General features: G+C 45.1%; 1 protein-coding gene across 12 annotated transcripts in view; it reads right to left on the reverse strand.

Annotated features, from left to right (window-relative positions):
* Positions 1-25,968, reverse strand: part of STPG1 (sperm tail PG-rich repeat containing 1) — a 58,058-nt gene that overhangs the window by 28,098 nt on the left and 3,992 nt on the right. For 7 of the 12 annotated variants that reach the window (XM_045035304.1, XM_045035298.1, XM_011284540.4 and 4 more), the window contains exons 2-4: positions 25,701-25,812; positions 23,111-23,251; positions 10,283-10,404 (exon numbers count right to left, since the gene is read on the reverse strand). In XM_045035304.1, coding sequence (XP_044891239.1) covers positions 10,283-10,404; positions 23,111-23,183 — 195 coding nt within the window. In that variant the 5' untranslated portion in view covers positions 23,184-23,251; positions 25,701-25,812. The remainder of the gene's footprint in view (positions 1-10,282; positions 10,405-23,110; positions 23,252-25,700; positions 25,813-25,968) is intronic. The other 5 variants (XM_045035301.1, XM_045035300.1, XM_045035302.1 and 2 more) reach the window with 3 other exon arrangements.

Raw genomic sequence — 25,968 nt, forward strand, 5'->3', positions numbered from 1 at the left:
CTGATGCGTGAGTCAGCGTGTGCTGATTGGGTCCGCCAAACCCAAGGTGAGGGACCGATGACCGCTGTCACGTTAACCGCACCCACCTGACTCAGCTTCCTCCTCAGCCTTTCAGAGGAGAAAGCAGGGAGCGTTTCTGTTTACAGAGCAAAACGAAACAAAAACAACCTTCCTCCCAAACAAGTCCCTTTCTAATTCTCAAACAAAAGGAGGCAGGCTCACGAGGCTCAAATGCTAAACGACGGAGGTATGAGAGAGAGGAATAAACAAACGCTTGATTTCTAAGCTCATTCCTGCTTTTGCAGCTAATTGGACTTTTGGCTCATTTCCCGGGCAAGTTACCAGGGGGAAGCATATGCTGACGGAAGTTGGCCAAGCGAGTGGCAGGAAATGAAAAGGATGTTCCGTTGCCTTGAGAGTTTACCGGGTGCCTACTCGATGCCACAAGCTTTTCAAAGGTTGCTTCATTTAATCCTCTGACAAGGAAGGGGCTACTGTCCCCATTTTACAGGTGGAGACACCGAGGCACGTGGGGATGCATTTATCCCACACCCCGCTGCTACTAACGGCCGTACCTGAATTCAATGCCAAGGGCATGATGAACGCAAACCCTTTGCGGTGGGGGTGTTAGCGGGCCCATTTTAAGGAAAGGAAGGCCCAGAGGCATTGGGTCCACATTTAGTAAATGGTGAAGCCCAGATTTAAATCCGGGGGCAGCCGGACTGCAGACTTGCTCTCCCCAACCTCTGTCACCCAGGCTCGTTGTCTCCACAATCCCTACCACTCTCCTCGGGGCAGAAAGAAAGCTTAAGGGGCCACCAGGGCTTTCCAGGACTTTCCAGTCTGGCCTGAGCAGTGTGTAATTAAGGTTTAATATTTGGGATAGGGCCATCAGTCAGTGAGATTAATAGGTTCTTCTGTGCTGAACTTTAAATGCAGGGAATCCTTTGAGCCTCGCTTAAAGCAGGTGGGTGAAGGGGCACTGATTCCCACTTTGTAGGTGATGGTGATCTTGGGTGCAGAGTGCGGGCTGATCACCAATCAGGTGCACCAGCGCCCTAGGCCGAGTTCGCACGTGGGAGAAGATTCGAGGAGCTACCGAAAACAAGGAAGAGATTTTTCTAGGGGGCTGTTTGTAGGGCTAGCATTTATTTATTGAGTGGCCACTCACTGTGTGCCAGGCACTGTTCTGAGTACTTTATTTTTTTTTTTAAGTGTATGAGAGAGAGAGAGAGAGAGAGAGAGAGAGAGAGCAAGTGGGGGGAGAGAGAGAATCCCAAGCAGGCTCTACACCATAGAGTCCAACAAGGGGATCAATCTCAAGACTGTGACATCATGACCTGAGCAGAAATCAAGAGTCAGACACTTAACCAACTGAGCCATCCAGGCGCCCCTGAGTACTTTATGATTTTTTTTTTAAGTAGGCTCCACCGAGCGTAGAGCCCAATGCAGGGTTTGAACTCACGACCCTGAGATCGAGACTCGGATGCTTAACCGCCTGAGTCACCCAGTTACCCGCAGTAACTCATTTAATCCCCATTTTAAAGACAGAAGGACAGGACCAAAAGAGATAAGGCCCAAGGTCACATGGCTAGTAACTGTCAGAGCCCGAATTTGAACCCAGGGGGGTCTTAGTACAAAGTCAACTCTTTTTTTATAGATTGAGGGATAACTGACACATAACATTCTATTAGTTTCATGTATACGGTGTAATGATTCAATATTTTTATACATTGGACAGTGATCACCCGGTAAGTCCAATAAACAGCTGTCACCATACAGTTACAGGATTTTTTCCCTGTGATCAGAGCTTTTAAGATCTACTCTCTTAGCAACTTCCCAATATGCAATACAGTGTTATTAACGGTAGTTGCCATGCTGTATGATACGTCCCCGTGACTTTTTTATTTTGTGATTGGAATTTTGTGCCTTTTCATTCCCTTCACCCATTTTGCCCATCTCCACCAAACATACAGAATCCACTACTCTTTTTTTTTTTAATTTTTTTAACGTTTATTTATTTTTGAGACAGAAGGAGACAGAGCGCGAGTGGGGGAGGGGCAGAGAGAGAGGGAGACACAGAATCTGAAACAGGTTCCAGGCTCTGAGCCGTCAGCACAGAGCCCGATGCGGGGTTCGAACCCACGGACCGTGAGATCATGACCTGAGCCGAAGTCGGACGCTCGACCGACGGAGCCACCCAGGTACCCCCAGAATCCACTACTCTTAAGCATTAAACCAAACTAATGTTCAAATGCAAAGGTGTAGGATAGAAGAAAAACAAAAATCGTCCTGCGTTTTGAATCCGCAAATTCCCGTCTCGGTGCTGCTACACACGCCAACTGACTTTTAGCAAGTTGCCCCTCTGGGCCTCAGTTTCCTTATTTGCAAATCAGAGACATGGGGCCACATGCCTTTCTTTGGGTGGGTGCCTCTTAGCTTGGAGAGTCCCTAAGTCCAGGGAAAGCTGAAGCAGGACATGTACTCGCGACTCTTCCAGGTTTAAACAGTGAACGAGGAAGACGCACCCCCCTGGCCCCTAGTTTACCGCTACGCTCGACGCCCGCCATCAGTTTCCCACCAATTTTCTGGGCACCTACGTGTCTGAGGAGCTAGAGTTGCCCAATAAAAGCTACTCCGTCCCACCCTGCCCAGGTGAGTTTGAATTTCAGATAACTACAAACGATCTCAGTGTAAGTACGTCCCCCGCAGTTTGGGGGGACACAGTGATACTAAAATAGTTGTTCGCCATTGCTCTGAAATTCTACATTAACTAGAGATCCGGCGTTTTTCTTTGCTCGATCTGGCAACCCCACTGGACCTAGCTCATGCTTTCATTCTGCTGTGTTGCAAACTGGTTGGAGGCCAGGCCAAATATGAAGAGGGCTGTCACCTCTTAGCCTGGAGGGACAGAGTGCTGCCTGTTTGCTCTGAAGGAATGTCTGAGAAGAGCTGTCCAGGCAGCAGTCTGCTGGAGCTGTTAGAATGTCGGAGGTTTTGCTAGTGGCCCCGGGGTGGGGGTATTTACACCACAGAAATTGGCAAATGCTATCAATCGGAACTTCCCCCTTTCGCGGAGGGGACAGCTGGTCTACCAGCCCACCGCTACCTTCACATGACTCCCAGCTAGGTGTCTAAGCTCCGCGGAGGGAAATGTCCAAATGCAGAGCCTTCAGGCCCTCTCCGGCGACTGCTAGAAGTGGTGAATGGCTCTCTGGGCGGGCAATAAAAAGTCAGACCTTTCACCTCTGGGATGACAGTTCACATGACTAACCTTTCGTGGCTTCGGTGAGTTGAGGCCTCTCAGAGCAGATCCCAGAAATAAGAATCCAGACTGCAACTGGGGTGAACTTAGCCGCCTTGGTTTCTTGGCCAAGACCACCCCCAGAGGGCAAAAATAAGCAAAGCAAAAATGGGCGTGGGGAGGGAGAAGGGAAGAGAACGATCGATCTCAGCCCTACCAGCTGCCTATTGAGCACTGAGAGAACTATGTGGATGTCATACCTGTGGTCTCCCCGGCCTGCCCCAAAGTGTGAGGATTAAATGAGTCAATACACGCAGAGGGGTGAGAGCCGGTGCGTGGCCACCTCGTCCTCGTTTCTACCTCTGCATTGCCCACGCCAGCCGCAATGGAGCTGAACCTTCCCGTGGAGGTTAAAGACCTGGAGAGTGGGATTAAGCAAGAGAGGACTGGTTCATGTGCTCCCATCCCTCCACCCAACACACACCTGGGTGACGTTTGGCTGAAACGCACTTAGAGAGCCCTTCTGAAGGATTAAAGTCCCGGAAGACAGCCTGTGCGGGTGCCAAGGGTGGGACAAAGATCTCCGCTCGCTTGACCCTGGGATAGGGTAGGGAGGTCATGAGGAGCAGGGCACAGAGCTCCTCACCCCAGACGTGTCCATGGGTTATAGGAAGCTTGGAGTCCCGCGGCTTGCAGCCAGCTATGCAGCCTGAGCTTTCGAGTCCTGATTTCATAAATTCTGTCCGATTAATACTTTCAAATCAACGGTTCGTCAAACTGCTTCTTGGCCTACAAAACATAGTCTCTGTTGGATCATTGGCTAAAGGCCACACAAGAGGAATGAAAGCTGCTGAGGGGTCTGCTGAGGGGCTTAAAAGGATCTAATGGGGGGGGGGGCGCCTGGGTGGCTCAGTCAGTTGAGCCTCCGACTCTTGGTTTCAGCTCAGGTCATGATCTCGCGGTTCGTGAGTTTGAGCCCCGCATCAGGCTCCACGCTGTCAGCGGATGGGATTCAGCTTGGGATTCTCTCTCTCCCTCTTTTTCTGTCCCTCCCTTGCTCCTGCTCTCGCTCTCTCTCAAAATAAATAAACTTAAAAAAAAAAAAAAGTATCTAACAGGAGGAGGACGTGCCTGGGGTAGAACCAGAATCCTGTGCTGTGGTTAAGCCCCCGGCAAAATCACACAGGGATGTTAGGCTCCTGGGGAAACAATTTTTTCCCCACAAATGCCTCTGGTCTTCAGATCTCAGGACAATGTGTCCAACGACCCTGCTGACTTCGTCGAAGCGAGAAAGCTTTTAGTCGGGTTGATGTGGCCAGAGTGAAGAGGACAGCACCGCCTGGACGGCGGGAGAGTCGGCCTCTGTCCCCGGGGCGCGGCACCGGCCCTCAGGCCCCTCATCTGTGGGGGCGTCAAGATCTGTGGTTTTCCGGCCACATGCCAGGCGTCCACAGGGAGCCAGGGAAGCTGGCAGCAGCTTGGAGGAGCAGTCTGCCCGTATCTGGCCCACCAGTGGGCTTCAGGACGAGACACTGTCACAGGAAGGGCTGTTCTGCTGAGCCCGGGGTTCAAGGTCACGGAAGCTCTTTCTGGTTCAAATTGTCTCTGACTCTGAGATTTGCCCCTTGGAAGACACCTTCCTCCTTTCTGCCCTCTGTCCCTCCCTCCCCCTCCCCCTCCCCCTCCCCCCCCCACATATGTTTCTGTCTGGCGCCAAAGTTTCCACACCTCTGATCACAGCTGCAAAGGGAGAGAGGCCGTGAGCGTACTTCATGCAAGAAAACACTGTTTTGTTCAGAATGGGGGAGGATGGCAGAATGAAGGGACCCTGGAAGCTCTGGGGGAGCAACCAGGAAAGGGGATGAGGTCTCTTGAGGAGATTGTTTATCTTTGCGGGGGGTGGGGGGTGGGGAGGGTGTGGCCGGAGGGGCAGAGAGAGAATCCCAAGCAGGCTCCGTGCTCAGTGTGGAGCCTGACACAGGGCTCGAACTCACTACCGTGACATCACTACCTGAGCTGAAATCAAGAGTTGGATGTTGGGGCGCCTGGGTGGCTCAGTCGGTTAAGCAGCCGGCTTCGGCTCAGGTCATGATCTCGCAGTCTGTGGGTTTGAGTCCCGCGTCTGTGCTGACAGCTCAGAGCCTGGAGGCTGCTTCAGATTCTGTCTCTGACTCTCTCTCTCTCTCTGCCCCTGCCCCGCTTGCACTCTATTTCTGTCTCTCAAAAAATAAATAAACGTTAAAAAAATTAAAAGAAAAAATAAGAAAACTACTGTGGACCAGGGCCTGTGCTAAGGTGCAAGGAAGGATACAGCACGATCTGTTAGCAGTTCACACACTCTAGGAATGGGATGGAGGGGCCGCAGCAAAACAGTGCAAAATGGACAGGGTGTGTTCCGCGACTCAGCGAGGGATGCATAGACTGGAGTCGGGCTCATTCATTCCATGCACTTTTGAGGGGTGTTGGGGTCAGGAAAGGACAGCGATGACCCCAGGAGTTTCCGGGCAGGTGAAGGTGAGACGGGCACACCCCCTACCATCAGGTGAAGCAGAAGGTGCACAGGGGCACAAGAGTGGCTGTCCAGAGCTCAGAGGAGGGTGTCCCTGCTTCCATCCTGGGGTGACATGGGAAGCGGCGTCTGGGACCCAGGAGCTGCCACCTGCATGCATCCTTGCCCCCCCTGACCCTGGCCGTGCAAGTTACTCAACCCCCTTTGTGTCTCAGGGTCATTATCTGAAAAGCAGAGACAACGATGAGACTCAGCTCACAGGGTGATTATGGGAACTAAACGGGTAGATAAATGCGAAAGTCTCCGAGGGGTGCCTGGCATGCGGTCAGTGCCAGCCAAGCGTTTGTTATGTCCGGGAACATATACTGCAGACCCCGTGGGGAGGCATGCCGCTGACCCTACTGTGGTTCAGACATGCAGCCGAGTGCACACTTGGGGTAATTATCCCCTTGAACACGGTGGCCCCTGCGAACTGAACTTCCTTTCGTTTCAATATCCCTGACATGTGGGGCGCCTGGGTGGCTCAGGCGGTTGAGCGTCTGACTCTTGATTTCGGCTCAGGTCACGATCCCGGGGTTGTGGGATCGAGCCCTGTGTGGGGCTCTGCACTGAGTGTGGAGCCTGGTTGACCTTCTCTTTCTCTCCCTTTGCCCCTCTCCCCGGGTTGTTCGCTCACTCTCTTTCTAATTGAATGAATGAATGAATGAATGAATGAATAAATAACTCGACATGTAAAACATCCCTGATCCAGTGCCTCATCAAGTTAATCAATGAAATGATATTAGCTTTCTACAATTTCACACAAATTAAATACAGGCCTGCTTTCCAACTGGGACGGTGGATTTACTGTCAGGCTGTCTATCAAATTAACATGTATGTTTAAATTGAGCCCTTCTAGAAGATACAGTATACGCATGCTACTGGCATTCATTGATTAGAGCCTGGAAGGGATAAGCTGGCTTTAGAATCATGGGCCTCGCAATTATAACGTCCTTGCTTTTTTTTTTTTTTTAATTTTTTAACGTTTATTTATTTTTGACAGAGAGAGACAGAGCATGAGCGGGGGAGGGGCATAGAGAGAGGGAGACGCAGAATGCGAAGAAGGCTCCAGGCTCTGAGCTGTCAGCACAGAGCCCGACGCGGGGCTCGAACCCACAGACCGCGAGATCACGACCTGAGCCGAAGTCGGACGCTCCACCGACTGAGCCACCCAGGCGCCCCACATCCTTGCTTTTAAGATGATGCAAAGATATTATTAGTGTTACACAGCCTGGAAGGCAGTGACCACCGTCCAGAGGGGAATAGAGACAGAAACAGGGAGGTGGAGGAAGAAAATGTCCATCAGCCTCCTGGGCTACGTTCTGCCCCAGATTAGGCATGTCTCTTCATGCACACGGAGTCACCAGCACATTTGTAAATAATCGTAAAAATGTGCAGGGAAGCAGACTTCATTTCTAGCAGCCTAAATTGCCAGTCCCGACACCAAGCTCCGTGAAGGATTGATTACAGGGCATACGAGCTGGGCAGTGTTTCCCCACAAAGTTAGACGGACAAGGTGACTGCACATTTCACAAAGCACCGATTCTCTGTGTCAAAGACGTGCTAAATGGGTCACAGAACTAATGTGAGGATACAACCAAGTTATGAGATCAGGCTCAGGGTATGGATGATTCATGTCCTAAGAAGGGTGGTGAACATCAGAGTTTTAAAATCTGTTTTTAATTTGTATTGCCTCACGAAATTATTGGGTGATGTTACACAAGATCTTTCACTTCTCAATGTCCATTTCCCTCAAGAGAAATGAGAATAATGAGCATGGAACAAGAAAAGTTTTTTTCCAGTTTTTATAGCTTGAAGAAGCTAAAAGATTATATAGTCCAAATTGTTTGTGTTTCAGATGAGGAAACCGAAGCCCAGAGAAGTCAAGTGACTTGTCTAAAGGCACACAGCCTCTTAACAGGGCAGAACACAGGGAACCTGATTTATGGATCCCGTCCGTGCTCTTGCCACAGAATTGCGTACTTTTTTACAGAAGGCTTTCAAATACCTAGATGGAAGTTCCCACGTTGTCAAACCAACGTGACTACATCTGAAAAGTATGAATCACATTTCTGAGCGATTTCTTTCCGTATCTGATACTGCTTACAGCTTTGGCTGGTTGCCCCCTCGGTTCCTTGAGCAGAAACGTTTCTGAAAAGTAGTAGTTTGAATGCTAACTCGAAATGCCGGCCTTTTCAGTTTCTGGAAGCGAGTCTGGAGAACTGGATCACGTAGAAGGGCGCCTACACTCATCGCCTGACATCCTTCCCTACCTTGTGCTGGGGCTGTTCTGGCGAAGGCCTTTTCAGAAACATACCTGCTGACTTTCATAAATCAAATGCATGGCTCTGGAGGCCACAAAAGGTGTGGTAGTGTGTGGAAACAACATGAGGCTTTGGAGTGAGCTAGACCTGGGTTTGAGGTCTAATGCTTTCCAGGTAGATTCAGCAAATATTTATGTAGGGCCTCTTATGTGCCGAGCCCTGTGCTGAATGACCTTGGGTGGGTCATTTAACTCCCCTAAGCCTCGATTTCCTCTCCTGTTAAATTAAGACAATGAACCCTTCCTTTTAGCATTGTTCTGAGGATTAGGGACATGGTCTAAAAATGATTTCACACCTAGAAGGGACCAGTAAAATGGTGGCTGCTACTATTTTTATTGGAGGCTGGACTGCAAGTATTCTAGAGATGGGCAACATGTTATTACTGTCTTGACAAACAGGACCCCAAACAGAAGGTACAGAGACCGGTGGACAGTTAAAACACAGACACAGAAACTAGAGGGAGAAGAGAGAAAAGTCCTGAGCAAATATCTTCTTTATCATCTCTGAGGTAAACCTTCAAGTAATTAAAAATGTGCGTGTGTGCGTGCACGCACACGTGAGCCTATACACACACCCTATATTCTTTATTATTTGCTTTCTTAGAATCCTAAAATGTTAGAAGTGAAAGGAATTTAAACGTCCTCTCATTCAGCGTTCTTGTTTACAAAGGAGGAACAGGCTGAGGGGCAAAGGGGCCTGACGAGGCCCCCCACGTGGCCAAAGGTAACTGAGATGTTGACTCCTTCAAAAGAATGTTATTCTACAGATCTTGGTTAAATGAGTAAAGGAATGAAGATTTTAAAGACTAAGGAGGTCTGTGAGGTGCTTCGGCCCCCTGCTGGTGAGAGAGGAGACCGTCAGACCCTTGAACCTTCAGCCAATGCAATCCCAAGCTACTTGAGGACCCACGAGGAGCCCGGGGAGCCATGCAGAATCTTCCAGATCAACGAGGAAAAGAGACACAAATATGTGGAGAAACGGGGCGGGAGGGGATACAGCAACAGAAACAACACACTGTTAAAGGAAGTTTGAGAAAAGGGGGGGCCTTTATCACAAAGGTGGTTTTAAGTTTATTCGACCCTTTTATTTACCCTTTTATGTTATTTGAAGAAAGGTTTGTTATTTCCTCTCCTGTCATAAAGAGTGAACGGGACCAGAGGGAGAGAAAAGGATTTTTACCTTTTACTTCATATACCTGGGATTCTTGAATTTTATACTTTTATAATAAATTTTAAAATACATTTCTTCTTGGGAATGCAAGCTGGTGCAGCCACTCTGGAAGAGAGTATGGAGGTTCCTCAAAAAACTAAAAATAGAACTACCCTACGACCCAGCAATTGCACTACTAGGCATTGATCCACGGGATACGGGTGTGCTGTTTTGGAGGGACACGTGCACCCCCGTGTTTACAGCCGCACTATCAACAATAGCCAAAGTATGGAAAGAGCCCAAATGTCCATCGACGGATGAATGGATAAAGAAGATGTGGGATATATATACAATGGAGTATTACTCGGCAATCAAAAAGAATGAAATCTTGTCATTTGCAGCTATGTGGATGGAACTGGAGGGTATTATGCTAAGTGAAATCAGTCAGAGAAAGACAAAAATCATCTGGCGTCACTCATATGAGGACTTTAAGAGACAAAACAGATGAACATGAGGGAAGGGAAACAAAAATAATGTAAAAACAGGGAGGGGGACAAAACAGAAGAGACTTTTAAATATAGAGAACAAACTGAGGGTTACTGGAGGGGTGGTGGGAGGAGGGATGGGCTAAATGGGGAAGGGGCATTAAGGAATCTACTCCTGAAATCATTGTTGCACTATGTGCTAACTAATTTGGATGTAAATAAAAATAAATAAATAAATAAAACAAGTTAAAAAAATAATGAAAATAAAATAAAATACATTTCTTCTTTAAAAAAATGTTTGGGGTACAATATGGCACCAGGAGTCCAGACGCCATCGTTCTCCCTGAAGCTAGCTAATAACTTCCCAACTCATTCTTCACCTTCCCGCACACTGGGAGAGAAGGCTATTGGCTCCTTGGGTGACACTGCCCTCTATTGGTCATAGGGACAACTGCACCAGCCTGGCTCACACACACCCGTCCCGAGGCTCAAACCCAGATTAAATGCAGAGTTTCTAAGACGATGTTATTACCTTTTTATAATAAAATCTTTTGGCTTGACTATTGAATCCCTTTTTTTCTGATTCTGGAATTGTTGAAGTCTGGTTCTTAAAAGGAATGGAGGAGGAGTGTGCTGGATGTGCAGCCGTAAAACCTGAACAACAAAAGCGAAGTAAAAATTAGCACGAAGAATTGACAAAGGCAGAAAACGAAGAACATTTTAAAGTGTTATTTTATTTTCAATATTTTTACTTTTATTTTTTTTAGAGAGCTACAGAGAGAGAGCACGCGAGCAAGGGAGGGGGACAGAGGGAGGGAGAGGGTCTCAAGCGGGCTCCACGCCCAGCAAGGAGCCTGACACTGGGCTCGATCCCATGACCCTGGGATCATGACCTGAGCCTAAATCAAGAATGGGACGCTCAACTGACTGAGCCACCCAGGCGCCCTGAGATTTTATTTTCTTCCTTTATTTTTTAAATGTTTATTTTTGAGAGAGAGCACAAGCAGGGGAGGGACGGGCGGGGCGGGGACAGAGGATGTGAAGTAGGCTCTGTGCCAACAGCAGCAAGCCTGGCGCAGGGCTCGAACTCACGAACCGTGAGATCATGACCTGAGCTGAAGCTGAAGGCTCAACCCTCTGAGCCGTCCCAGCGCCCAGCGCCCAACACCACCCCCCCCACCCCAAGATTTTATTTTTAGGTAATCTCCACACTCAACGTGGGGCTCAGACTCATAACCCTGAGATCAACAGTCTCATCCTCCACCAACTGAGCCAGCCAGGCACTCCTTAAAGTTTTATTTTATTTTATTTTTTAATTTTTTTAACATTTATTTTTGAGACAGAGAGAGACAGAGCATGAACAGGGGAGGGTCAGAGAGAGAGGGAGACACAGAATCTGAAACAGGCTCCAGGCTCTGAGCGGTCAGCACAGAGCCCGACGTGGGGCTCGAACCCACGGACCGCGAGATCATGACCTGAGCCGAAGTCGGACGCTTAACCGACTGAGCCACCCAGGCGCCCCCTTAAAGTTTTATTTTAAGTGGAATAGGAGAGAAACTTGCCTTTTGATAGGAGGTAAACATGAAACTTTTTTTTTTTTTAATATTCTCTTTACTTTTTTTCCCTCTTGGTAATCTGGCATTTCCCCACCCCGGGGCAACGAAACTAGTGAGATTGGGTCACATCGCTGAAGCATCATTTATAGAAAATCAACTTAAAATTGTGGATGTCCGGGTTGCGACATACAAATGATACACAAATTCCCCGCTCTCCTCCGCCCGGCCCCGCGTGTGGGAGAATGTCTCACATGAGAGACAACTGTTAAGGCTCCACGAGGGGCATCTCTCTGCACGGCAGACCGATTCCAAACTCCAACCTGTGAGGGTGAGAGAATCTGGCTCCGTTTTCGATGTGGGGCTGACTGCTCACAGCTTGTAAGCCTCAGCCCCCGGCTTCCCCTTCTGAGCCACACTGGGTAAACTGAGGAGAAGGCCTGGAGGCTCTCCCCTTTGGTGCCGGCCAGAAGTTCAAACCATACCAACCCTTGCCCTCCGACTAACCACAGCCCTACCAACTAACCACAACAAAACCCCAAACGTGTCTCTCTCCTCTGGTTCTCTCGAGCCGTTTTGGGGCCAGATTAGGAAGCCGACCCTGCTCTCCCCAGAAAACCTCACGAGGTGAGGAATACCCCTCTCCGTGTCCCCTTGGTGCGGCATCACCAATCTTGACTTGCAAGCCAAATTTTGGATGGGGGTCCACCCTGACTCTGCAGGATGCGCACAACATATCTCAACATCCAAGTCCGAACCCTCGTAGAGGAAATGTGTGCCAGAGTCGGAAAAGGCCAGGAGACAAAGGGAGGAGGGATGCGTTAAGAGTGGGGGTGCGGGGGCGCCTGGGTGGCGCAGTCGGTTAAGCGTCCGACTTCAGCCAGGTCACGATCTCGCGGTCCGTGGGTTCGAGCCCCGCGTCGGGCTCTGGGCTGATGGCTCGGAGCCTGGAGCCTGTTTCCAATTCTGTGTCTCCTTCTCTCTCTGCCCCTCCCCCGTTCATGCTCTGTCTCTCTCTGTCCCCAAAATAAATAAACGTTGAAAAAAAAAATTTTTTTTTTAAAAAAAGAGTGGGGGTGCGGTTGCCCAGGAGCCGGCTTTAAGGCCCGTTTCTTAGTCTCCAAATTTTTGAAAACACAAAACTGCTTTTCAGACTCAGACACCCAAGGCCAACAGGGACCCCTCAGGAGGTGCTGTGACAGATGAGGAAACTGAGGCTTAGACAGATGACGTCACTCGCCCTTAAGTGAAACACCCGGCTGGGGTTTGAACACAGTTGGCCTAATGAGCCGAGGCTCTGAAGGTCCAAGCTGCACCTCCTCATTCTGAGTCTGGCCCATAGTCAGCTCCCCCACACACCCGTGGGTGGAATGATGGGGGGCGATCTAGCCCAATGTGCTCGGCTTGAGGGTGAAGCAAGTAAGAGAAGCAGAAGAAATGTTTGGTTAGAAAACATTTGAGAGAGAAATCTACGATGTATTTATTGTTTTCTTCCCTTCTCTCCCCACCCCCATTTAGCAGCTGGACGGCTATGTACTTTTCTTTTAATGAACTAGACAGCAAATCAGAAAACAGCAGACGCAAGGCTTCCTAGCTTTTGCTTCTAAAAGTCCATGGAGCGATTTAAAGAGTTTGCAGAGAAGGCAGCAAAGAAAGGGGGATTCTTTTCTTGTCTTTTCTCTTTCTTTCTTTCTTTTTTTTTAAGGTAAAAGGAAGGACATTTCCCCCAGGGGAAGGAAAAAACCTTCCTGACTAAAAAAAAAGATCACTTTCAGGGCGCCCGGGTGGCTCAGTCGGTTAACTGTTGGCTTTGGATTTTGGCTCAGGTCATGATCTCACGGTTCATGGGATCAAGCCCCACAGCGGGCTCTGTGCTGACAAGCACAGAGCCTGCTTGGGATTCTCTCTCCCTCTCTCTGCCCCTCCCCGCCCCCTCAAAATAAATAAACAAACGTTAAAAAATAAAATAAAAAGATCACTTTCACTTCTGGCTGTGGTAGAACCTCCTGCATGAAAACAACCCTCTTGAGAAGAACCAGAAAAAGAAGACTTTTATTTTTTTTATTTTTTTTTATTTATTTTTTTTTATTATTTTTTTTTTAAATGTTTTTTTTTTTCAACGTTTATTTATTTTTGGGACAAAGAGAGACAGAGCATGAACGGGGGAGGGGCAGAGAGAGAGAGAGACACAGAATCCGAAACAGGCTCCAGGCTCCGAGCCATCAGCCTGATGCGGGGCTCGAACTCACGGACCGCGAGATCGTGACCTGGCTGAAGTCGGACACTTAACCGACTGCGCCACCCAGGTGCCCCTATTTATTTATTTTTGAGCGCGTGCGAGAGAGGGAGGAAGAACAAATGGGGGAAGGGCAGAGAGAAAGGGGGGACAGAGGATTTGAAGCAGGTTCCACGGGGACAGCACAGAGCCTGAGGTGGGGCTCGAACCCACAAACCGCGAAATCGTGATTTGAGCCAAAGGCAGCTGCTTAACTGACTGAGCCGTCCAGGTGCCCCGAAAAATAAAGTTTTTAAAAAAAACACTCTGGATAATTTGACCTTCCATTTCCAACCAAGATGGGGCTGGCTTTGCCCTCTGAGCTAGGGAAACAAAAGTTAAACATGGACAAAATATATCAAACGATGGTTTTCAAGACACTGGACACGAAGCAACAAAGGATGGGGCTGCCCCGAGAAATGGGAAGCAAATGAGAGAGCAGTGGGATTGCCCCCAGCTTACTGCCTGGAGAACTTTCCAGGCCACAGCACAGGATGGAGGAATCCAGGGAGAGCCTGGCTGCCTTCTTGAGTTGAGGAAATGAATCCGAAAGCCCAGAAAGACCAGGTGGCTAGAGCCGAGAGAGCAGAGAATCCAAGAAGAGAGCTCCCCAGACAAAGAACTCTGGAGCCCAGCACTGGGTTTCCCCTCAGGTACCTTTCTGAGTATTGTTCAGGATACACATGCGAGAAAACTACCCAAGGCTGGGGAAAGAATCAGCCGAAAGATGAATACTCGAACAGCAGTACAGGAATAGCTTACACCAAACCAGGAAGACCCTCCTGGTCCCACGCATCAGAGGGAAAAGCTTTATAATACGGAGGACATAGAGTATACAGAGTTTTGCCTCCGAAATAGAGCAAAATTACCCCTAGGCTTAAGGCGGCTCGGGTCCCAGCTAACACTCAACAGCAAGACTTGAAAAACTCCAACTGTTTCCAAGTAATTTAACTGTATCCCAGAACAAAGCCTAAGAATTTACAGGACTGGAAAAGGATCCAGCACCCAACAGGTACAATGAAAAACATATAGTGTTCAGTTAAGAATTAATAGGCATGTAAAGGAAAAAAAAAATGCAATTCATCATGAGAAGATATATAATCAATCAAAACCAGAATTTAATTTATAAAAACAGGCAGCGGATCAGATTTGGCCAAGGGCCAAAGTTTGCCAACCTTGCTTTAAAGCAGCCATTAAGAAAACACAGTAGGGGCGCCTGGGTGGCTCGGTCGGTTAAGCGTCCGACTTCGGCTCAGGTCATGATCTCATGGTCTGTGAGTTCGAGCCCCACGTCGGGCTCTGAGCTGACTGCTCAGAGCCTGGAGCCTGTTTCAGATTCTGTGTCTCCCTCTCTCTCTGCCCCTCCCCTGTTCACACTCTGTCTCAAAAATAAATGTTAAAAAAAAAATTAAAAAAAAAAAAAAAGAAAGAGTAAAGGTAAAGAGTTATTCCTTTTTTTTTTTAAGATTTTATTTTTATTAAAAAAAATTTTTTTTAATGTTTATTTATTTTTGAGAAAGAGAGAGACAGAGCATGAGCAGGGGAGGAGCAGAGAGAGGGAGACACAGAATCTGAAGCAGGCTCCAGGCTCTGAGCTGTCCGCACAGAGCCTGGTGTGGGGCTCGAACTCACAAACTGCGAGATCATGACCTGAGCCAAAGCCAGAGGCTTAACTGACTGAGCCACCCAGGCGCCCCATAAGATTTTGTTTTTAAAGTAATCTCTACTCCAATTCAGGGCTCAAACTCAAAACCCAGAGGTCAAGAGTCATATGCTCCGCCAACTGAGCCAGCCAGGTGCCCCAAGAGTTATTCCTAATAAGCCAACAAAGGAGATAAAATAGAAACAAAAATATACTCAATGCAGAAGATGACAGAAAAAGTAAATAAGGCATAGATACGACAAATAGCAAGCAAATCTCAAGATGGTAAACTTAAACCCACACACCAATGTTCACATTAAATTTCAATAGTCTAAATAGTCCAATCAAAAGACAGAGCTGCTCAACTTGGATAAGAAAGACCTAACTATATGCTGCCTGCAAGAAATATACTTTAAAGGTAATCCCAGAAATAGGTTAAAAATAAAAGAATGGGAAAAGATACACTATGCTAACATTAAAAACAATGCTAGATATTAGTATCAGACAAAGCAGATTTCAGAGAAAAAATATTCCCTGCAATAAAGAGGGTCATTTCATAACAATATAGAGGTCAATTCCTTAAGAGAACATTACAAGCCTAAATACCGATATATCTGATAACAAGAAACTCAAAATACACGAAGCAAAAGCTCATAGTACTGTAAGAAGAAATAGAATAGGGGCGCCTGGGTGGCGCAGTCGGTTAAGCGTCCGACTTCAGCCAGGTCACGATCTCGCGGTCCGTGAGTTCGAGCCCCGCGTCAGGCTCTGGGCTGACGGCTCGGAGCCTGGAGCCTGTTTCCGATTCTGTGTCTCCCTCTCTCTCTGGCCCTCCCCCGTTCATGCTCTGTCTCTCTCTGTCCCAAAAATAAATAAACGTTGAAAAAAAAAATTAAAAAAAAAAAAGAAGAAATAGAATATTCCACAATTACAGTTAGATTTAAAAGTTCCTCCCTCTGTACCCCAATGTTTATAGCAGCACTTTCAACAATAGCCAAATTATGGAAAGAGTCTAAATGTCCATCAACTGATGAGTGGATAAAGAAGTTGTGGTTTATATACACAATGGAGTACTACGTGGCAATGAGAAAGAACGAAACATGGCCCTTTGTAGCAACGTGGATGGAACTGGAGAGTGTGATGCTCAGTGAAATAAGTCATACAGAGAAAGACAGATACCATATGGTTTCACTCTTATGTGGATCCTGAGAAACTTAACACAAGACCATGGGGGAGGGGAAGGGGGAAAAAAAAAGAGAGGGAGAGAGGCAAACCATAAGAGATTCTTAAAAACTGAGAATAAACTGAAGGTTGATGGGGGGGTGGGAGGGAAGGGAAAGTGGGGGATGGGCATTGAGGGCACCTGTTGGGATGAGCACTGGGTGTTGTATGGAAACCAATTTGACAATAAATTTCATATGTAAAAAAAAAAGTTCCTCCCTCACTAATTTAAACAAGTAGATAGAATATCAGTAAAGATATATGAGACTTGGGGGCGTCTGGCAGGGTCAGTTGGTAGAGCATGGGACTCTTGATCTTGGGGTTGTGAGTTCAAGCTGCATGTCGGATATAGATATTACTTAAAAATAAAATCTTAAATATATATACATATTATATATTATATTTATATGTATTATATATAAATATATATATTATATATTTTATATTATATATTATGTATATTTATATATATTATTTATATATTATGTATATTTATATGGATTATATAATTATATAGATTATATATTTATATATATAATAAATATATATTTATATATGTTTATATAATATATATTATATAAATATATAAATAATATATAATATATATAAATATATATGACGTGAATAATACTATTACCTAACTTGACCTAACTAACATTTATAGAACACTGCACCTATCAATTCTATATAATCTATCCCAGAAAATTGAAGAGGAAAAGACATTTTCCAATCTATTCTAGGTGGTCAGCATCACCCTAATATCAAAATGAGACAGTGTCATGGTGGGGTGGGAGGGGAACCACTACAAATCAATAATCCTCATAAACCTACACACAGAAATTGTTAGAAAATTTGGGGGCCCCTGGGTGGCTCAGTCGATGAAGTGTCTGACTTCAGCTCAGGTCATGATCTCACAACTAGTGAGTTCAAGCTCCGTGTCAGGCCTGGAGCCTGCTTAGGATTCTGTGTCTCCCTCTCTCTGCCCCTCCCCCACTCATGCTCTGTCTCTCTCTCTCTCTCTCTCTCTCTCTCTCTCTCTGTCTCTGTCTCTGTCAAAAATAAATAAACATTAAAAAAATTTTCTTAAAGAAAATTTTTAGTAAATTAAATCCAACAGTATATAAACAAAGACAATACATCATGACCAAGTGGAGTTTATCTCAGTAATGCAAAGATAGGTTAACATTTGAAAGTCAATGTCATTCACCATACTGACCAACTAGAGAGAAAAACCGTATGATCATCTCAGTAGATGTGGAACAGAATCATAGAGTATGTATTCTTTTTTGCCTGTCTTCTTTCATTTAGCATAATTAGTTTGAGATTCATCCATGTTGTTGAAATATCAATGGTTCACTGATTTTATTGCTGAGTAGCATTTCATTATATAGAAACGTGACAATTATTAATACCTTGCAGATGGAAATTTGAGGTGCTGACAGTTTGGGAGTACTACACATAAACTCTTCTCTCCATTCCAGTACAAGTCCTCATACAAATGAAAGAGTGGGCATACGTTGTCATTTCTCTTGGGTAAATACTCAGGAGTGGAATGGCTGGATAAGATGTTGAACTTTCAAAGAAACTGCCAGGGGCAGTTGGCTGGCCCAGTTGGTTGAGCCTCTGACCTCGGCTCAGGTTATGACCTCACAGTTTGGGAGTTCGAGCCCCATATCCAGCTGGCTGCTGTCAGTCCAGAGCCTCTGTCCGCGCCCCCCCCCCCCCGCCCCTCCCCTGCTCACGCTCTCTCTCTCAAAAATAAATAAACATTAAAAATAATAAAAATAAACTGCCGAACTCTTTCCCAAAGTTGTGCTTTCGTAAGTCTCCACTATTAATGTATGAGAGTGATTGTGCCTTCACGTCCTCACCAACAATGGGCGATCTTTTTCATTTCTGCCATCCTGTGGGATGTGTAGTATCTCACTGTGGTCTTCATTTGCATATTTGTAATGACTAATGATGCTGAGCATCTCTTTATATGCTATTTGCCATCTGCGTATCTTTTTTTGGTGGTTATCTGTTGAGTACATAGAGAAAGCATTTCATAAAATCTAGCATCCTTTTAGGATAAAAAGAAAAAAACAACAACCTAGCCAACTAGGCCTAGAAGCAAATTTCCTTAATCGGATAAAAGCTATCTATCACAAAAGCCTATAGTAAACGTGATACTGAATAATGAAATATTAAAAGCTTTCTCCTGAGACAATGAAGCCAGGCGACTGCTGTCATAGTTCTCTTCAACACTGTCCTGAAGGACTCTCATCAGCATAAGAGCCAAGAGAAATAAATAGATATGGATCAGAAAGGAAGAAATAAACATGTCATTATCTACAGATGACTAGATTATATGTGGGAAAATTTGTGAAGAATCTATAGATAACCTATAAGGGGTAATCACTGAATTCAGTGAGGTCACTAGAATCAAGGTCAATATACAAAAGTCAATTTGTTTTATTTCTACACCAGGATACAATTAGAAAATGAAATCAAAATATTACCATTTATAATAGTATAAATATCAAATGCCTAAGGGAAACCAAAGCAAAAATGAACTATTGGGATCTCATCAAAATAAAAAGCTGCACAGCGAAGGAAACAATCAGCAAAATTAAAAGGCAACCGATGGAATGGGAGAAGACACTTGCAAATGACATATCAGATAAAGGGTTACTATCCAAAATCTATAAAGAACTTACCAAACTCAACACCCAAAAAAACAAAATAATCCAGTGAAGAAATGGGCCAAAGACATGAGTAGACACCTCTCCAAAGAAGACATCCAGATGGCCAACCGACACATGAAAAAATGCTCAACATCACTCATCATCAGGGGAATACAAATCAAAACCACAATGAGATACCACCTCCCACCTGTAAGAATGGCTAACATGAACAACTCAGGCAACAACAGATGTTGACGAGGATGCGGAGAAAGAGGGTCTCTTTCGCACTGTTGGTGGGAATGCAAACTGGTGCAGCCACTCTGGAAAACAGTATGGAGGTTCCTCAAAACACTAAAAATAGAACTACCCTACGACCCAGCAATTGCACTATTAGGCATTTATCCACGGGATACAGGTATGCTGTTTTGAAGGGGCGCATGCAACCCCATGTTTATAGCAGCACTATCAACAATAGCCAAAGTATGGAAAGAGCCCAAATGTTCATCCATGGATGAATGGATAAAGAAGATGTGGGATATATATGCAATGGAGTACTACTCGGCAATCAAAAAGAATGAAATCTTGCCATTCGCAACTACGTGGATGGAACTAGAGGGTATTATGCTAAGCAAAATTAGTCAGAGACAGACAAATATCATAGAACTTCACTCATATGAGGACTTTAAGACACAGAACAGATGAACATAGGGAAGGGAGGCAAAAATAATATAAACAGGGAGGGAGACAAAATATAAGAGACTCTTAAATATGGAGAACAAACAAAAGGTTACTGGAAGGGGTGTGGGATGGGTGATGGGCTAAATGGGTAAGGGGCATTAAGGAATCTACTCCTGAAATCACTGTTGCACTATATGCTAACTTAGATGTAAATTAAAAAATACATTAAATAAAAATTAAAAAAAAAACATCAAATGCCTAGAAGGCATAAAGGAGATACACATGACCTCTACACAGAGAGCCGTGAAACGCTTTAAGATTTTATTTTTAAGTAATATCCGCACCCAATGTGGGGCTCAAACTTACAGCCCCACATTCGAGAGTCTCATGCTCTACCAGCTGAGCCAGCCAGGTGCCCCTCTGTAAAACATTTTTGAAAAAAATTTAAGAAGACCTAAAAGAAATGCACATGGATGGGAGAAATCAACATTATAGACATGTAAGTTATCCCTAAATTGATTGCTAGAATCAATGCAATCCAAACCAAAATGGCACTAAGGATTTTTATTCTTAGGACATTAATGAGTTGATTCTAAAATTAATATGGAAATGCAATGGGGCCAAGAGTCACCAAAATAAAATACAAGGTTGAAAGATTTATACTACTACATTAAAGACTTATTATAGGGCCCCCTAGGTGGCTCAGTCGTCTAACCATCTGACTCTTGATTTTGGCTCAGGTCATGATCTCATGGTTTGTGGGAAGGAACCCCACGTGAGGCTCTGTGCATAGAGTCTGCTTGAGATCCAACCCCCCGCCCCTCTCCCACTCATGCTCCTTCTCTCTCTCTCTCTCTCTCTCTTAAAATAAAAAAACATTTAGGAAAAAAGACTTGCGTGGGTGCCTGGGCGGCTCAGTCAGTTAAGCTCAGGTCATGATCTCGCAGTCTGTGAGTTCAAGCCCTGCATCGAACTCCGTGCTAAAAGCTCAGAGCCTAGAGCCTGGAGCCTGCTTTGGAGTCTGTGTCCCCCTCTCTCTCTCTTCCCCTCCCCTGCTCATGCTCTCTCAAAAAATGAGTAAATGTTAAAAAAAAAATTTTAAGAATATATATAAAAAAAAAAGATGTTATAAAGTTACAATAATTAAGACTGTGTTGAGTAATTGACCAGAATAAAGAATCTAGAAGTAGACCTGCATATACATGGATACCTGATTTATAGCAAAGATAGAGCAGCAGAGTAGTAGAAAAAGAATGGCCTTTCTTTTTTTTTTTAAGTGTATTTATTCATTTTTGAGAGAGAGAGAGAGAGAGAGCGTGCACCCGTGCACAAGCAGGGAAGGAGCAGAGAAAAGAGGGAGAGAATCCCAAGCAGGCTCCGCAGTGCCAGCACAGGGCCAGAGATGGGACTCAAACTCATGAACCGTGAGAGCATAACCTGAGCCGAAATCAAGAGTCAGAGGCTCAACTGACTGAGCAACCCAGGTACCCCGGGAATGGCCTTTCAATAAATGGTCCTGGTTCACTTGCATATGGATACTGAAAACACCAAACTTGTACATCCACCTCATACCATACACAAAAACAATTCCACTGAATTGTAGGTCTAGACACGAAAAGTAAAATCATACAATTTCTAGAAGAAATTATTTGGGGCTAGGCAAAGATTTCTCAAGTAGGACAGATATACACAGCAACTAAAAAGGAAAGGATTGATAAATTGGGCTATATTAAAATTAAGAGCAGAAAGGAAAATCACAGACGGAAAGACATTTACTCTACCTGTAGGTGACAAATTGACTCATTTCTAGAATGGTTTAAAGACCTCTTAAAAATAAGAAGAATCCAGGGGCTCCTGGGTGGCTCAGTCGGTTGAGCATCTGACCTTGGCTCATAGTTCATGGGTTTGAGCTCCGCATCAGGCTCTGTGTTGACAGCTTGGAGCCTGGAGCCTGTTTGGGATTCTGTGTTTCCCTCTCTCTCTGCCCCTCCCTCACTCCTGCTCTGTCTGTCGGTCTCTCTCCCAAAAATAAACATTAAAAAAAAATTTTTTTAAGAAGAAAACTCCAATAGAAAACAAATGGGCAACAAACTTGAACAATCACTCTTCCAAAAAGAATATTCTAAAGGTCAACCAGCGTATGAAAAATTGCTCAATTTCATCAATCAAAGGGCAACGCAAATTAAAACCACTCTGTGTGAAAGATGTTGGCGATGACGTAGGGCAATTGGAATTCTCATACGTTGCTTGTAAAGAAGAAAAACTGGCAAAAACGCTCTGGAAAAATGGCGATATTGACTAAGCTGATCATCAACACATCTTAGGACCCAGCAATTCTACTCCGAGGTAGAGACAACATATATACACATATGTCCCCCAAACATGTACAAGCATAGTTTAACAATCTTATAATCATAGTAGCCCCAAACTGGAAACGACCCAAATGTCCTTCAATGGTAGAACTGATAAATAAATTGTGGTGTATTCCAACCACGAAAAACTTTATAACAACGAAAATGAACTCATCACTGATACAGGAAACATGGAGTTCAATCCCTCAAACATGAGTGAGAAACGCTTGAGAGCAAAAAGTTCACGTCGTATGATTCCAATTTATATAAAGTGCAAAAACAGGCTAAAGTAGTTAATGCCATTAGAAGTCAGGATAGCTGTAGTGTTTACTTTTGCAGAGATGGGGAAGGGACAAGATGGAACTTTTGGGTTACTTGTTGCGATTTCATGTCTTAGCCTGAAGAGCGATTCCATAGGCGGTGTTTTCATTATGAACATCCATTAAGCTGTATAACTATGACTGATGTACTTTTTCTGAATATGTATTATGCTTCGATTTAAAGAAGTATTGAAGAAAAAGAGAGCACAAAGTCAAAGGATGGGAGGAAGAAAGAGAGGTCTGGCTGGGGTGGGAGAGCATCAGGGACTCTAGAAGCCCATCAGGGAGATGGAAATACCCCAAACAACCCAGCAGAAGGGGGGCTTGCATTAATTTTAGGAATATAGAAAGTAAGATCTCTTTATACATCTAAATGCGAGGACTGAGATTCTTACCAGATATATGGAAATAACAAGTGTGTTGAATAGACTTCCTCCTCCTTCCCCCCTCATCCTTTCTTTTCATAGTTTCTTCCCAGTCACCACATTAGAAAGCAGTGAGGAACCACCAACGCAATCTATCTGATGTCCCTTAAGCCTTGAGGGTATGATCCAGGATTTACTATATTCCTCTAGAATGTGTTATGTGCCAAAAAGAACATATGTCAAGAGCTCTCTTGCCCCTCAAAGACACCTGTAATTAAATTCACAAGACCTTTCTGTACTTTGCTGGCCTTGCTGGAATGTTTTTTGCCAGGGTGTTGGTCTTTGTGTGTTGAGTCATCCATCGTAGCAAAGTTCTGCGACACGTTCCATTTGTTTGATGAAAAACTCTACCACGTGTTCTTCTAAGCACCTGAAACAGCAAAATACAGCATGTGTAGGGATCATTTCACCTTCTTGTTAACCATGTTGATTGGGTTCTGGTCTATCTGCAGAAGACACTGGGGAATCTTGTGGGCAGAGGCTGAGATTTACCAAGTTCGAGGACCCTAACTCCCAAGCATATCGCACTGCCTGTAACAGGAACTCCGAACGTGTTCACTGTTGACGTTGCTTACAGAGCTACCGATGGCTTGAACTTTATAAATTTATCCACGCTCAGGTAATTGACATGCAATCTAATTCATCAGTTCTAAGTGTACAGTTCAAAGTTTTGGCAAAGGTTTACAATTGTGTCAAATACATCACAACGAACACATAAGTATACCCATCATCCCCAAATGTTTCCCATGTTTCTTTGCCATCAGTTCCCTCCCAACCCTGCATCCGGCAACCACTGCTCTGCTCTCTGTCACAAGAGTTGCCTTTTCTAGAATGTCATATAGATGTAATCACGACTATATTTTTTCACATAGCACAAATGCTTTTAAGATTCTTCCATTTGTTGCCTGTACCAGTATAGTTGTTCCAATTGCTACACATTCTGACCACGGTCATCACAAATCAAATACTTGAGAAGAAACTTCTTCCTATTTCTTTTTTTCTTTAATTTTTTTTTAATGTTTATTTTGAGAGAGAGAGAGAGAGAGAGAGCACAAGCGGGTGAGGGACAGAGAGAGAGGGAGACACAGAATCTGAAGCAGGCCCCAGGCTCTGAACTGTCAGCACAGAGCCCGGCGTGGGGCTCGAACTCACGAACCGGGCGATCATGACCTGAGCCGACGTCGGACGCTCAACCGACGGAGCCACCCAGGCGCTCCCCTTCTTCCTGCTTCCGAACTTTACCTGTGCAGGTCCCCCCTCCTCTGTGGTATTCTACCCTATAAATTCCAGCCTCTCCGGTCTTCCTAAACTCTGATTTCTATCTCCCCAATCCAGAAAGCTGGGCTTTTTTGAGGGTACCCTCCTCCCCCCCACTAAACTGTGGCCCGGAAACTGCCCCCAGCACTAACCTTGGGCAATTGCAGGGCTCACCTTATTTCCCCTCTCTCAGGAATTGCCACACCAAGCTACCTCTTGTCTTACGTCGAAAACCAGTCGCCTCATGTCTGTCTTTATTTTAGTTGTTAACAGCAGGAGCAGGACTCAATTTCCATTGCAGTTCATCTTTCGTGGACAGACTTCAGTTCTATTTTGCTCATCTTTTCTTTCCCCCCAAAGAACTTAGACCATTTCCGAACAAATGGAGGACTGAATGAATGATGGCGTGCTCAACCAATCCTTTTCACCTTCAGTATTTGTTCCCCACTTGTCTCTTAGCAGCAATTCTCAATCTTTTTTGGTTGATAAGCTACACTGAAACTTTAATCTTTAATAGAGCTATTGGCAGTGCACTCCAAGAAATTAAGAGATTCAAAGCAACAGAAATCAATAATGCTCACAGCAAAACCACCTACTCCAGTATAAAAATGTCTTCTAGGATCTATACAAGCAGCACCATTCACTCACCACCCCAGAGTGCTGTGTTGTCTTAGTCCTCCTACTGAGTACTTAGTACTTCTATCATCTATTTCCCTAGCCACAAGAAAACTCTTATTTTTAAAATGCACTAATGGGAGGGGCGCCTGGATGACTCAGTCGGTTAAGTGTCCAACTTCGGCTCAGGTCATGATCTCGTAACTTGTGAGTTTGAACCCTACACTGGGCTCTGTGCTGACAGCTGGGGGCCTGGAGCCTACTTCGGATTCTGTGTCTCCCTCTCTCTCTGCCCCTCCCCTGCTCGCGCTCTGTCCCTCTCTCCCAAAAATAAATATTTAAAAAAGATTTTTAAATAAAATAAAAATGCACTAATGGGGTGAGCACAGCATGATGGGATGCCTGGGGGATCCCTGTGTTGTACATCTGAAACTAATGAAACATCGTGTGTCAACTACACTCAAATATAAAGGTTAATTAAGAAATAAATAAATGATAAAAAATAAAAATGCACGAATGTATAGAATTACAGGTGTTTAGAAAAAGAATTAAGCTTCCTATTATAATGGTGATATGGGCACCTTATCAAATTTTTGAAATATATAAAAAATTAAAGAGACTTTATTTTTTTTTTTTTAATTTTTTTTCCAACGTTGTTTTTTTTTTTTTTATTTATTTTTGGGACAGAGAGAGACAGAGCATGAACGGGGGAGGGGCAGAGAGAAAGGGAGACACAGAATCAGAAACAGGCTCCAGGCTCCGAGCCATCAGCCCAGAGCCTGACGCGGGGCTCAAACTCAGGGACCGCGAGATCGTGACCTGGCTGAAGTCGGACGCTTAACCGACTGCGCCACCCAGGCGCCCCTAAAGAGACTTTCTAAAACAATCCATAAAGTCACCTAAAGTCAACATTGGCAATAATGCTTTCGAGCCTTGTCGCTGCATACCTGCGAAGCCAGGATGAGAGCAGGTGCAGCCCAGGTCTGAACGGAGCACTGTCCGGATGTACCTTACTGGTGCACGTCCTTGTATAACTGTTCATGACAGGATGTCATGGGCCTAGAATCTCAAAAAAGAGTAATGAAGATATACCACCTTCCTAATCGGTGGTACGTGTTTAAGCAAGTCCCAGGTGAGCGCCAGTATAGTAATCAAGAGTATCCAGTCCTGGGTTCAAGGTTGTACTCTGCCGCTTACTAGTTTTTTTTTTTTTCC

The sequence above is a fragment of the Felis catus genome, chromosome C1, assembly GCF_018350175.1.
Source record: "Felis catus isolate Fca126 chromosome C1, F.catus_Fca126_mat1.0, whole genome shotgun sequence".
NCBI classification, from domain to species: Eukaryota; Metazoa; Chordata; class Mammalia; order Carnivora; family Felidae; genus Felis; species Felis catus.